The following is a 14,209-nucleotide window of genomic DNA, read 5'->3' as shown; positions in this document are numbered from 1 at the left end:
AGAGCTGGACTCTGTCTCAAAAAAAAAAAAAAACCAACGAAAAACAGTCATCATAAAGTTATGTGGGCTGGGCACAGTGGCTCACACCTGTGATCCTAACACTTTGGGATGAGGCAGAAGGAGTGTTTGAGGCCAGGAGTTCAAGACCAGCCTGGGCAACATGGCAAGACTAGGTCTCCATAAATTACATAAAAAGTTATGTGTGTGGGGAGTGGGGGGTGGGGGGTAGGGGTGGAGGAGAGCATCATGGAAAAGAGCTAATGCAGCCAGGCGAGTTGGTTTATGCCTGTAATCCCACATTTTGGGAGGCCGAGGCAGGTGGATCACGAGGTCAGGAGTTCGAGACCAGCCTGGCCAATACAGTGAAACCCCATCTCTACTAAAAATACAAAAATCAGTCAGGTATGGTGGTGCGCGCCTGTAGTCCCAGTTACTCAGGAGGCTGAGGCAGGAGAATCGCTTGAACCCGGGAGGTGGAGGTTGCAGTGAGCCGAGACCGTGTCACTGACTCCAGCCTGGGTGACAGAGACAGACTCCATCTCAAAAAAAAAAAAAAAAAAACAAGCAAGAAAGAAAAAGAGCTAATGAGTCACTACTGCACGCTGGGCTGAACCCCTGGGTGATGGGCTGCTCTGTGCAGCAAACCACCATGGCACACATTCACCTACAAAACCAACCTGCACATCCTATACGCGCACCCCTGAACTTAAAAAATATAAAAAACAAAAAAGAAAGTAGACCCCGATTAAAAAAAAGTTGCGTGTACCAAACTATGTAGCAGTAAAATATATATAAAAGAAAACCTGATAACTATATATTTATTTATTTATTTACTTATGAGACGAGTCTTGGCCTGTCGCCCAGGCTGGAGTGCAGTGGCGCGATCTCAGCTCACTGCAAGCTCCGCCTCCCAGGTTCAGGCCATTCTCCTGCCTCAGCCTCCCAAGTAGCTGGGACCACAGGCACCTGCCACCACGCCCGGCTAATTTCTTGTATGTTTAGTAGAGATGCGGTTTCACTGTGTTAGCCGGGATGGTCTCAATCTCCTGCCCTCGTGGTCCGCCTGCTTCGGCCTCCCAAAGTGCTGGGATTATAGGCGTGAGCCACCGCACCCAGCCGAAAAACTGATTTTTAATATTATGATGTCAGGACATAGTCAAGTGACATCAACATAACCTTTTGGAATTAAACTTTTTTTTTTTGTTTTTTTTTTTGGAGATGGAGTCTCGCTCTGTCGCCGGGCTGCAGTGCAGTGGCGTTACCTCAGTTCACTACAACCTCCACCTCCTGGGTTCAAACGATTCTCCCGCCTCAGCCTCCCGAGTAGCTGGGACTACAGGCATGTGCCACCACACCCAGCTAATTTTGTCTTTTTAGTAGAGACGGGGTTTCTCCATGTTGGTCAGACTGGTCTCGAACTCCAGACCTCAGGTGATCCACCGGCCTTGGCCTCTCAAAGTGCTGGGATTACAGGGGTGAGCCACTGTGTCCGGCAGAATTAAACATCTTTAAAGGCAAACTCAATTTAAGAGCTGATATAGATTAACCCCGACTTACAGAGAATACTGCTTTTTCTTAAAAACAGTTTTGGCAAGTTTAGCTTGGTCTGCTATAATCAGGTGCTCCGCCATAAAAAGAGTAATATATTTGAAAGATGGAGATTTTACACATCACGCCCCTAAGTTCATGTTCCAATCAAATTCAGATAAAGAACCACCACAGGAACTCCCAGGAACCCAACTATTTAAAAATGAAAACATACATTCCTAGATAAACCTACGTCCAAAGAGGCAATAAAAATGGAAACTAGAGCTACCCTGGAAATCTATGAAAAGAACAGTTCACACCAAGCTGCTCTCAGAAGAGTGTGGCCTAACAAGCCTCGTTATCAAGACAAGAGACCCAAGTCAGTAAACAACTGAGCCCTCACTCAGGAAATCAGAAAAGCGGCAAGAACTCACACTAGGGAAAAGCATCCCTTAGAAACATCAACAGAATAAACTCCCGAGGCTGATGGAGACAGAGGACGATGGGAAATAAGAAAGGAGACAGACTCCGGTAAGCTGGGCACGCACCGCTATATGGGGAGACCTGGAGGACTAGGAAGGCCCAGGGGAGCTGCGGCAACGGCCTAGTGGCAGAGAGGGCTGGGCAGGCTCCTTCCCCAGGGACACAGCCTGGAGGTGGCAACACACAGAAACCTGGTGGCGAGTGAGGACTGAGGACCCCGCACCTGTCCAGCCACCTCCCGCTACAGGGCCCACATGCCCTCAGGTCTCCTGGCCCCTGGGGTCCAGGCCAGGTCCTTACCCCCAGCTCCTCTGCAATCTTCTGCCACTCCAAGTGGCCGTGTGCAGCCGCGATCGCCTGCAGCTGTTCCACCTCCTCCCCGCTCCACTCCTGCTTGTTGATGCTGGGGTGCTCCGAGTTCTGCCAGAACTTCCGGATCTCCTCTGCGCTGCGGCTGCCTTCAAACTGCACGGACAGAGACACTCAGCCTTGCAGGCCACTGACCCCAGGGCGTCCTAGATGCAGCTCCAGGCTGAGCTATTGCGCTCTGCCAGCTGGAGGCTTCCAACGGCTGCAAGTAAGCGGAATCTTCGTCCAACTCACTAGGCCTTGCACGGCCAAACACGTAGACTTGGCTCCAAATGCAAAGCCGGGAGCCTTCCAGACTGTCTCAGAAAGGGGGCCGTGCACCAGCGGGAAAGCCCTGCGGCCACTCACCACTACCAACTGCCGGACATGTGCTTGACCCGGGTGGGCAGGGGTCACAGCGGAACCTGTGCCAGGGAGGGTGTGGCCTTACCACCCAATTCCAACCACACCCAGGCTATAGGGAGCTGTGCTGCGAGCTGCTTGGGGCTCAGACCTGCCCCCGACTTACGTTAATATTGGAAATCTTCTCCCAGTCATGGCTGTCCAGCCTGTTTCCCAGCAAGGCCTCTTCTGGAAGCTGGCTGGAGGAAGGGATGAGGGTATTGGCGCCACGCCTGGCCTGTGGGCTCCCCTGGGCCCTCCCGGGAGGCCTCCTCACTTGATGTCCTGGATCTCCTTCTCGGCTTCCCTGGCCTGCTTCTCCAGGGCCTGCTTCTCCAACTCATTGGAGACTTTGCTCTGCTTCTGGTGCAAGTACTCAAGCCTGCAAAGCAGAGCAGAGGCAGAAGGGCTGCAGGCATAAGGGCTGCTGGGCGGGATGGGTTCTCTGCGCAGTATAGGGCAAAGAGCGTGAACTCAGCAAAGATTCCGAGCCTCCCTCAACCTCTCTGCCTCGGCCTCCTCACCCATGAAAGATGCCGTAGCACCCACCTCCAGGCTGCCACTGGGGAGGAAAGAGCTGCAGTGTCTGCTGACACAGAGGCTACTGCCTGCTGGCCCCCATGTCTCAGAGCCTCGCCACAGCCCTCCAGAACCTCAGTGCCCCAGCTCCCAGCCTATGCCTGGCACAGAGACACAGCCATGGGCAGATATCCTGACTGGTGCCCAGTGAGGAGGCCGGAGGCTGTGAGGTCACAGGAAAGGACCACTCCCCCGAGCAGGCCAGGGAGGAAAACCCAGCTCTCCCCAAGCCTGAGGAGAGACCCACCGTCGTCACTGCAAACCCTGACCATACACACCAGGCCACGGCTGGCAGGGGGGCCCCGGGACCCCTGGCCTGGCCAAAGGCCTCTCATGCCCAGAGATGTCCTGGCAGCTTGTATCCTAAAGGCACCCCCTGTGCCTTGAGAGCTCATGGTGGCCGCATAGAAGACAGGTGGGGACCCGCTGTGCTGCTGACGGAGTGGCCAGCAAGGTGCTGCTGGGCTCTGGGCTCTGCGAGCAGCTCTGTCTTTGACCGAAGTCATCAGGGCAGCAGCACCTTCTATCGCGTGAGGACAGCAAGGCCGTGCTGTGCCTTACTTTGGTCACGAGATCACCCCATCAGCAAACACCAGGTTTCAGGCATGGGGAAAGAGAGACCCAGAGAAGAGAAGCTGCCTGAGCCACACCCCTCATCACGGCCGTGGTGACCGCCCCGAGCCACACCCCTCAATGTGGCCGTGGTGACCACCCCGCGCCCCGGGCCACACCCCTCATCACGGCCGTGGTGACCACCCCGCGCCCCGGGCCACACCCCTCATCACGGCCGTGGTGACCACCCCGCGCCCCGGGCCACACCCCTCATCACGGCCGTGGTGACCACCCCGCGCCCGGGCCACACCCCTCCATCACGCCTGGTGACCACCCGGCCCCGGGGCCACACCCCTCATCACGGCCGTGGTGACCACCCCGGCCCCGGGCCAACCCTCATCACGGCCGTGGTGACCACCCCGCGTCCCCGGCCACACCCCTCTCATGGCCGTGACCACCCGCGCCCGGGCCACACCCCTCAATGTGGCCGTGGTGACCACCCCGCGCCCGGGCACACCCCTCATCACGGCCTGGTGAACACCCCGCGCCCCGAGCACACCCCTCATCATGGCTGTGGTGACCACCCCCGCCCCGGCCAACCTCACATGCTGTGTGTGACCACCCCACGCCCGAGGCACACCCCTCATCATGGCCGCTTGGTACCCCCATACCCGCGCCCCGAGCCACACCCCTCATGTGGCCGTGTGGACTGATCCTGCTGCTTAGCTGCCTGGCCACGAGGAAGCCCCCTTCAGGGGGAAAAGGCATAAAGTCCAGGCATCAGCATCTCTCCATGGGTTGGCAGGGCCTGCTGCAGAGAACAGGCACGCAGCTAAGCTGAACCTCTGCTAAACCCAAATCAGCCAGCCTTGACTTTTCCTGTTGGCTGGGAAAGGCTGTTTGTTTTTGAGACAGGATCTCGCTCGGCTGCCCAGGCTGGAACGCAGTGGTACAATCACAGTTCACCACAGCCTTGACCTCCTGGGCTCAATCGATCCTCCCACCTCAGTCTCCCGAGTAGCTGGGACCACAGGCGTGCACCACCACACCCGGCTAATTTTTTTTACTTTTTGAAGAGATGGGGTCTCATCATGTTGCCCAGGCTGGGCTTGAACTCCTGGGCTCAAGAGACCCTCCGGCCTTGGTCTCCCACAGTGCTGGGATTCCAGGCGTGAGCCCTGCACCCAGCCCGAAGGCCATTTTTGACCTTTGTTTTTAGACTTACTTCAGTAGCTTGGGCTGAAGCAATCGCTGCAGGCGGTCACTCACCACTGACTTTCGGAGCAAGGCCTTTTCCCAGTTTTTCCCTGAGGAGAAGCCACAGCGGCATCACTGAGGGTCTGGATCCTCTCCACGGTCCAACCCCGTGGTCGGTGTACACTTCCCCAGGCAGTCGTGGGGGCCCCACAGCGAGTAAGCAGCACATCAGGCCCACAGGTGTGGCCCCTCCACCCACTGACATAGCTCCACTCGAGGCTTGGTGCCAGCTCACGGGCAGAGCTGCCAGGGCTTTGCGGCCCAAGACAAGGCAGGGAGACTGAGTAAGAGGGTAGGGTGCGGCCTGGCCCGTCTCGCATGACTGGCGTTCTGGAAAGGACCTGCTCAGTGTGGAAAGGCAGGGATCAAGGAGCCAGTCCCAGTGGTCAAGGCCTGAAGGAGCCATGAGGTCACAACAGAGAAAGGTCTGAGAACTTGAGAAGAAACTGGGGAAAGCAGGGCCGTGGGGAGGGGTCCCCCGAGTTCAGAGGTGCCGCATGGCCAGCTGGGGCTCTTACATTTGGTCACGAGGAGCTCCTCGAAAGCCTTGATCCCCTGGGCAGCCTTCTCTCGTGTGTCCTCGTTGGCAGGGGGCCCCTGTCAGGGTGCACAGCATCACCACAGGCACAGACCACGTGTGCTCCCTGCAGGCCCAGCACATCCTTCCAGAGTCCACAAAAGGACTCGGGCCCCCTGCCTCCTGTCCTCCCGCACCGTGAGGCTGGCGGCTGCAACCCTGCCGGCCAGTCCATGAGGCCTGCTGCGGTCAGGCCTCGCACAGGCAACCCTGGCACCTCCACGAGGGCTCGCTCATCACTTCACAGGGCAGTCCGGGCAGCCCAGCGCAGAGCAGAGGGCAGCCTGCCCACCACGGAGGAGGCAGTGTGAAGGAGGTTGGCCAATGTTATCTTGAACTCACGGGAATTCACGACACCCTGCAGCAGGACTTGGGGACGAGGGCCCTTCCCACGGTGCACAGAGCCTTGCCGACAAGAGCAGGGCCTGGGCCACTCACCACACCCGTGACCTTGTCCTTGAAATACGGCTTCATGAAGTGCCCCATGTATGTGCTTGGGGGCAGGCTCTTGCCGTCCTTCACCTTGGTGCCTTTGGACCCGGCCAGATCCCTCATGAGCTCCTCCTGTGACAGACACAAGGCAGGGACCCCTCTGTGGACCGGCAGCAACGACTCTCCCTGTGGAGGAGACCCCGGGCAGAGGAGAGGCAGGAAGCTGGGGAGCCCTGGACCTGGGAGGTCAGCTGTGGGGGGCTCTGGGGGTGGGGAGGCACGGGCACCGGGGTCCGAGGCCCGTCCCACCTGCTGCTCCCGGTTCTGGGCCAGCAGCAGGTTGGCCTCAGCCAGCTTCTCTTGGATGACCTCCTGGTAGACCATGTTCAGCTGCAGGCAGGTCTCTGGGTCTTCGGGGAGGGTTTTATCCTTGGGGTCCTCCTCGTCATTGCTGGCTTCACCCCACCTTTCTTCTTCCTGGTTACCAGCCACAAATGGCATGTGAGGGGATGAGACATGGATGTTGCCCTGTCCTCGGGAGCCAGTCGCCCATTGCTGGGCCTCTGGGACACCGAGGCAGCTCCAGCATAGCAACACCCAATGTGGCAGCAGGAAGTGACCCTGGTGGGCAGCAGGAGGGCGTCTGAGTTTGGGAGCGGAGGCTGTTGGGCGTCTGAGTTTGGGAGCGGAGCCTGTTGCTCTCGAGGCGGCCCGTGTGCGCCTTTCCTAATCCACGGCAGGTGGAGCCTCCTGCCTGGAACGCGCCAGGGCTGGAGCTGCTGCGAGGCAGGAGCTTTCCAGGAGCACAGGCGTCCCTGTGAACCCTGAACTCTGTCCTGAGCCCCTGTGGTGTGAATCACCAGCAAAGCACGGGGAGCAAGCGTGTGTGGGAGGAAAGTCTCTGCAGAGCCAGGAAGTGGACGTGGTGAAAATGACCGTTGGGACCCGGTGAGGCGCCCACGGCTACGGCAGGGTGCTCACCCACAGAAGGCAGACCACACAGCCACGCTAACATGAGGCGACTCAGTACCTACTACCTCGGTGGAAAAATGAAGCAGCAAATTGCCAACGTTTTCCAAAGTAAACAAAAGACAGCTAATAAAATAATGACTGGCCTCACAGAGCGGCTGCCATGTGCTGTTTAGGTGTTCGTGTATTTTTCCTTTTATTGAGAGAGGGTCTCACTCCATCACCCAGGCTGGAGTGCAGTGGTGCAATCACAGCTCACTGAAGCCTCGACCGCCTGGGCTCAAGTGATCCTCCCGCCTCAGCCACCCAAGTAGCTGGGTCCACAGCCACGTGCCACTGCGCCAGCTAGTTTTTGTATACCTGCTTGTGTTAACTGACTTGTGCTGGAGACGTCCCTGCTGCCCCACAGGAATCTGAGGCATAGAGCGCTGAGCTGTGAGGGGCAGGACCCAAGTGCACAACTCAGCTTTCCATGAGTGACAGATGCCATGCAGGAGATGGAGGCATACAGCCATGAGCTCAGAAAAAAGCCAAGAGGTGTGATCACCAAGCTGCTAACAGTGGTTATTTCTGGGGACAATTTCAATGACAAATGCTTTCTGATTTTTTTTTTTATAACGCGCATCATTTTCATAATGCAGAAAAACCAACATGGGTTCAAACCACACCCACTCCCAGGCCACTTTGGAAGGTGCTGGCAGGCCTGACCCAGTGGCACAGCCAGATCAGGCCAGCAGTTACCGAGATCAGGGGATCGGCAGGGTCCAAGTCCTCAGAAGGCAGTGACTCTGTCAGAAACACAAGCAACAGAGTGTTGGTGACCAGCGTCTGGGTCGGGGTGGGGGCGCAGTTCACCACTGTTTCTTAGGCAGAGGGGAGAGGGCCCGGGCTGTGAAGTGGTGAGAGCGCCTCAGGCTGAGGCTTGCAATGAGTGGACCTTCCCTCTCTGACAGCAGGGTGGGCAATGGACCAAGGCCGGGTTAGCTAGATAGAGAACACTCTGACCACACACTGGGGACCTCCAGGCACACGGGACAAAGCTACACAGGGTTCACTGGACGGCACAGGCTATCTTGCATTGGAGAGACACACGGAGAAAGCTTAGCAGAAAATGACCCTGTCCTTCGGGAGCTCCTCCAGTCAGATGGAAGGCACGGACGTAGAGGCCCTGACCACAGAGAAAGGTAGCAGGTTGCCTCAGAGGCAGGCCCTAGGTCTGGGAGAAGTGGGAAACAAGGCTGGGGGGGGTCTCCTGTCAGGGAGCAGCTGGTGGGGTTGGGGTAGGCTCAGAAGATAAAGGCAGCATGGAGGGGAGCACGTGGGGAGGAGACGCTGTGGGGAGGGGAGGCTGTAGGGTGGGGAGCACATGGAGTGGGGAGCACATGTGTTAGGGAGCACATGGAGAAGGGAGTGCGTGGGGAGGGGAGCGCGTGGGGAGGGGAGCACGTGGCGTGGGGAGCACATTGGGGTGGGGAGGACATTGGGATGGGGAGCACATTGGGAGGGGTGCATGTGAGGAGAAGAGATGCTGGGGGTGTGAGCTGTGGTGACCATCAGGCATGGACTGTCCAGGCTGCCATTGGTGAGCTCCAGGCTCACCCCCTCCTCCCAGGATGGTCCACTCCAGAAGCCCTGCACAGGCCAAAGGAGGCCAGGGCCAGACCCTGGGAGGACTAGAGCCCAGGGTACACACACAGCCAGCTGGTTCAGGGGCTAGCAAACATGGAACTGTCAGAAGCTCTCTGGGTGGAGTACAGGCAGACACCAGTTGGCAAAAAATTGGGCCTGGTCTAAGCAGTACCAGCCATCGTTTTATTATTGTTATTTTTAGAGGCAGGGTCTTGCTGCGTTGCCCAGGCTGGACATGAACTCCTGGGATCGAACAATACTCTCGCCTGAGCCTCAGGAGTCCCTGGGGTTACAGTCCCGAGAGACGACACCTAGTTACCATCATACCCTAATGTGCCTGAGAGGAACCCAGGGGGCAGACCAGCTGTTCTTACCAGGACCCCAGAAGGCCAGGTGCAAGGGGCTCACCTGCTTCAGAATCTGACTCGAGACTTGATTCTGAGACCTCCACGTGGGTGCCCGTGGAGCTGGGATCTAAAATCCTTTCCAGCTCCTTGATCTCCTGTGTTATCTTCTCTCTTTCAGCATCTACATCCATGACTTCTGCCTGCCTCCAAAACACACCCCAAGATGTTAGAAACCAAGACTGTGCTGGGATCCCATTCCCCTTCAAACACACCCGCCCACAGGGGATGGCAGGAGTCTGCTCAGCAGCGGGCACTGGGCTCCCCAGAGAAAGATCAAGAGGCCAGGCCCAGAATCAAGAAGCCCCGGAGTGGCAACCTCAGACCCCACGAACTCCTGCTATGTGCTCTGCCAGGAGCCTAAGCCCCAAGGTCTCCCGCCTGCTCTGAGGCTGCAACCAGCACAGGCAGGGAGTGGATGAACCAGGGCAGGCCCACTGTCCTGTCTCTGCTCCCACACCAAGCCACGCAGAAACGGGCCACCCAATATAGAAAGTGTGGGGCGCAGTGCCCTGCAAAGTCACTACAGGGCAAGGACACAGCCCGTGACCGGCTTTGGCCATCCTGCTCTCCCATGGCACAGAGCCGGACCACAGAGGGCATTTGAGAAAAATTCAGAGACACACGCTGAAACTGCCCAGGTGACAGGCACTTCCCCCATGGAAGGACGCTCTCAAAGGCAACCCAAAGGCAAGGCTGGCTGTTCTCTGTGCATCCATAACAGCACCTGGAATGTGGCAGTGCCTGAGACCGAACAAATGTCTGTCAAGCTTTTTTCTTAGGAACTGTGGTCTAGGAAGTCTGAAGGGAGAAGGACGCTAGAGAGAGACAGTAGGAGAATGAAGCATTAGCAGAGAAAATCTAAAGGAATCACTAGCACAGACCCCGGAGCCCAAAACACCCAACAACAAAGAGAAACGCCCTCCCCTGCCCTTGGCATGGCTCTCCCTGCTGGAGACTGACTGGGGCACTGCCCAACTGGAACAAAACCAAAGCATCCACCCGCCAGCACCGTTAGCCACATCAGCAGCCCAGGTCCCCTCACTCCTTCACAAAGCCCCTTGTTGATGCCCGAAATGCTTGTGAACCTGTAAACTCAGCTAACAGCCGGCCAGAAGCATAGCTGGCAGCGACCGCATGCCGGTTCAGCGTCTTCCAAGGGAGACGCTTTCCCTTGGAAGCCTCACGCAAGAGGCTGCTGCCTCCCCTCCCCGAGTTGCTCAGGAGAGCAATGATCGGCAGGAAAGAGGTCAAAGTCACAAGTGCTGAGCCACTGACATCAGGGGCTGTCCCTCTCCCCGCACCCCTCTCCCAAGGGCTGGTCATGAGGGCTGCCCACCAAAATGGAACGCAGCAGGCGGTCCCTCCCGCCCCAGCTGCGGGGACGCCACTCAGACTCGGCTTGGACCAGGGAACCCCAGGAAGCGCCAGGACGATGGACGTTTAGGCACCGGTTTGGGAGACAGACCCGGCCCAGGCCCAGTTCCGCCTCCTGCTAGCTGCGGGACCTGGGGAAACCCCCTCCGAGGCTCGGCCACCGCAGAATCGACGGCGCAGTCCCCGAGACGCACGCGGGCGCCCTGCAGCCGGGACCGCCCCGCCGGCGCCTCCTCGGAGCCCGCGGGGGCCGCAGCCCGCTCCCAGCCGAGGGGCTCCCAGGGCCGGAATCCTCGCGCGCCCAGGCTCAGCCGGACGGGGCCACGCCGGGCCACGCCGGGCCTCAGTTTCCCCGACTCTGGACGCTGCCCCGCCCCCGTCCCGGGCCTCGGATGTCCGCTCCTCGGAACCGCGCCCCCTCCACGGAGAGCGCCCGGGAGCTGCCACCGCCACCCACGCCTTACCTGTTATGAGCAGACTTTACCTGCTCGCGCGGACCCAGCCGTCGCCCGGGCGACCGCAGACTCTAGGTTTCCGGCGGCTGCAGAACAAGAGCGCCGCGCGCCGGAAGTCCCGCCTCCTGAGGCGCGGGGCACGCCGGGACGGCCGCAGCCCCTGCCGGGACTAGAGGGGCGAACGGCTCGATGCTGCCCTCGCGCGGCCGCCCTGGGGGCCGCCTCCGCGCGCTCTGGAGGGACGCGGGTGGACGCGGGACCCCAAGGCAGGGGACAGGCGAGTACAGGCACCCGGCCACCTGGTCACGACCCGGAAGACCGGCCCTCACTGGCTGTGACCTTCGGCCACCGCTGGACCTCTCTGTGCCTGTTTCATCCTCTGTTAACGGACATCTTGGGGTTTGGTTAAGCAGCGGATGAGAAAGTCTGCGTGAAGGACTTTTCCCAAGCCTGCCCTGCGTGCTCAGGACCGCTCAGGCCAGGCCGAGCTCCAGGCACATGCAGGAGACTGAGGTCAGAGGGTGGGGGCCCACACCACGCAGAACTCGCTTCCCTGGTCACCTGTGCCCACCCTCTGGGCCCTCTAGGGTGTCCTGGCCTGGAGAGCTGCCCTGGGGACTTCCCCCAAGTGGGTATTCATTCCTTCAGGAACGTGCCAGGGCTAACTCAGCTGGGAGCTGGGCAGGGGCCTACAGTTCCTGGTTCCTGAGAGCTTGTAAGCACCAGAGGTGCTGCAGAGACATCCTGGGCCCAGCCAGTTGAGGGGGCCTCCACTCCAGCCTGGGGAGAGCTGGGGGCATCAGCTGGAGAACTATAAAGGGGGTGTGACCCGTCTACCCAGGAGGTGGGCTTTTGGTGGCAAAGGGCTAGGCCCAGGTGAGGCCAGGCTGGGAGCTAGGGATTGGCAAGAAACAGATGGAGGGGATGGAACCAGGTGGCTGTGGGCTCCTTGAGTGCCTCCTTTCAGTCCTTGTGTCATCGTGACCTGCCTGAGTGGGGCTGGAAATCCGGAGGCAGAGGCAGGCAAGTTGTATTTTTTTTTTGAGACAGAAGTCTCACTCTTTCGCCCCAGGCTGGAGTGCAGTGGTGCGATCTCAGCTGACTGCAAGCTCCGCCTCCCGGGTTCCCGCCATTCTCCCGCCTCAGCCTCCCGAGTAGCTGGGACTACAGGTGCTTGCCACCACGCCCGGCTGATTTTTTATATTTTTGGTAGAGACGGGGTTTCATCGTGTTAGCCAGGATGGTCTCCATCTCCTGACCTTGTGATCCGCCCGCCTCGGCTCCCAAAGTGCTGGGATTCCAGGCGTGAGCCACCGCGCCCGGCCTGTAAGTTGCCTCTTTAAACTTCTTACTATCAAACACTTTAAACACAGACAACAAAAGAGAGGGGTGTGCAAAACCCACGTGCCCATCCCCACCCCGCTTCCCTGGGCCCCATCTGCTCCATGAGCTGCTGGCATGAGGGCCAGGGACCACCCTGCTTCCCATGCATCTGGTGGATGGGACCTGCCTGGCCATCTGGACTCTGTGACTGCCACCCCATAAAATGCTCTCTCCCGAAGGGCCTCAGGGAAGGTCTGTGGCCTGAGGCTCCCTTGCAGGATGCCCCCATCCTGTGGCTACAGGGCTCCCTGAGCTGCCTGCACACTCAGAACCTCATTCCGGCACTTTCCAACCACAGCACCCTGTCTCAAGTCAGCTCTGCCAACAGAATCCAGAGCCTGCTTTCACCAACCGGCAGGCATGGGAGGTGCATGGGGCTAGGCAGCAGGACCACTCCACAGTGACTGCTGGAAAGCTCTGGCTTTCACCTGTAGCTAAGACGAGGGATCTAGCAGTTCAGACACCTTGTTTAAAAAATTCAACCACATGATCTGAAAAGATGATCCAACGCTAGAATCCAGTCTGTCCAGCTCTGAAATGTGCAGCTGCATGACTCACATGTCCATCATGTATGGGTGCCTGTGGTCAGGCCCAGGCAGCAGTGGTCTGAGTCTGCCCCTGACCCTGAGGGCTGAGGACCTGAAGAGAACCTGCCAGCACAAGGTACCAGTTAGGGCAAGAGCGAGTGAGGTGTGGAAGGCCACGACATTCTCCAGGGACTAGCCAAGTCAGCAGAGAAGAGACAGTGTGGTGAACTGCAGAATTTATTAAATAACAAAGCTATCAATTGGAACAGAAGGAAAGAAAGTTTAAAAAAAAATCTATAGGAAAATAGTCAAAAAGGCATTAAAGTTCGTTAACTTCCCTCTGCGGGAGGCCGTCAGAAAGGCAGCTAGGACCTCACACACCCGGGCGGGCTCTACACATACTTGAAATTCCTGAATTCTAAACTGCAGTGTACAAAATGCTACTTGAAACATCCACCAGAACCCCCAGCCAAAGAGGAGCATCTGGACAGCTTCACAGCATGGAATGTGTGGCCATGGTCCCCGTGGGTCCTGGGGGAGGACAGCAGCAGCCATGCAGTGGACCCTCCGCACTCGGGCTATGACCACAGGGACCAGCCGCTGGGACCACCAGAGTGACCTGGGAGCCAGAGGGAGCCCTGAGTGTCGGCGGAAGGCACAGGTCCCTGCCCAGGGTGGCCACCTCAGAGGCACATTTAGTGTTTGTTCTACTTATGAAATCAAGGACAATCAATTGTACTTATCTTACAACTGATGTTCTGGGATGGGATTGGAAAACACTGATTCCAGAACCGCTCTTTTTCTTAAAATCGCTGGCTTTCATGACAGTGTCTTCCAAGAGCTCATTAGAATCTATAAGACCACAGGAATTTCGCCACGAAGGGCTGCATAGAAACCACAGGGGCAACTCCGCCAGGGCTGCTCCCATTGCGGTGGCCAAGAACTGGCTGAGGGCACAACACTGGACTCTTGCGATAAACACTTTACTCTGGGTGAAGACTGCATATTTAAGGACACAACTGCACATTCAGATCAAGCGGTGGTGATCTCAGGGCATACACGGAGCTTCATGCTGAAAACATCCAGGGGGTCCTCAAGAGTCTTCCTCCTCATCTTTAATTTCAGAAATTCTGTCTATAGATTTAAGGATTTCAGCAACGAGATTCAGTGTCTCAGCTCCGGAAACCAGTTGCCTGAAAGCAAGCATGGATACCAGGATGGGCGGCAGCAGCTACTTGGCAGCAATGGGGCTCTGGGGGGAGAAAGGGGAGGGGCTGGAGGGGAAGGAACAGGGGGTTCCACAGGGGA

At 58.1% G+C, this 14,209-nt stretch overlaps 2 protein-coding genes across 5 annotated transcripts in view; both read right to left on the bottom strand.

The window, feature by feature from the left end:
* Positions 1-10,989, bottom strand: part of SNAPC4 (small nuclear RNA activating complex polypeptide 4) — a 26,804-nt gene extending 15,815 nt beyond the window's left edge. Inside the window, 10 exon segments of the mRNA XM_017893194.1 lie at positions 2,311-2,475; positions 2,888-2,960; positions 3,038-3,142; positions 5,117-5,198; positions 5,667-5,745; positions 6,164-6,289; positions 6,467-6,634; positions 7,868-7,914; positions 9,164-9,302; positions 9,887-10,989. Coding sequence (XP_017748683.1) covers positions 2,311-2,475; positions 2,888-2,960; positions 3,038-3,142; positions 5,117-5,198; positions 5,667-5,745; positions 6,164-6,289; positions 6,467-6,634; positions 7,868-7,914; positions 9,164-9,293 — 975 coding nt within the window. The 5' untranslated portion in view covers positions 9,294-9,302; positions 9,887-10,989.
* Positions 10,990-13,123: 2,134 nt separating this feature from the next.
* The window catches only part of ENTR1 (endosome associated trafficking regulator 1), a 9,402-nt gene continuing 8,316 nt past the window's right edge, over positions 13,124-14,209 (bottom strand). For 3 of the 4 annotated variants that reach the window (XM_017893077.1, XM_017893074.1, XM_017893076.1), the window contains one exon: positions 13,699-14,094. In XM_017893077.1, the coding sequence (XP_017748566.1) occupies positions 13,995-14,094 (100 nt within the window). In that variant the 3' untranslated portion in view covers positions 13,699-13,994. Of the gene's footprint in view, positions 14,095-14,209 lie in introns of all 4 variants that reach the window. The other variant, XM_017893075.1, reaches the window with a different exon arrangement.

This window comes from Rhinopithecus bieti, unplaced genomic scaffold, assembly GCF_001698545.2.
Source record: "Rhinopithecus bieti isolate Rb0 unplaced genomic scaffold, ASM169854v2 scaffold_23276, whole genome shotgun sequence".
In the NCBI taxonomy this organism is placed as follows: Eukaryota; Metazoa; Chordata; class Mammalia; order Primates; family Cercopithecidae; genus Rhinopithecus; species Rhinopithecus bieti.
This window is presented reverse-complemented; position numbering and strand designations above follow the sequence as displayed.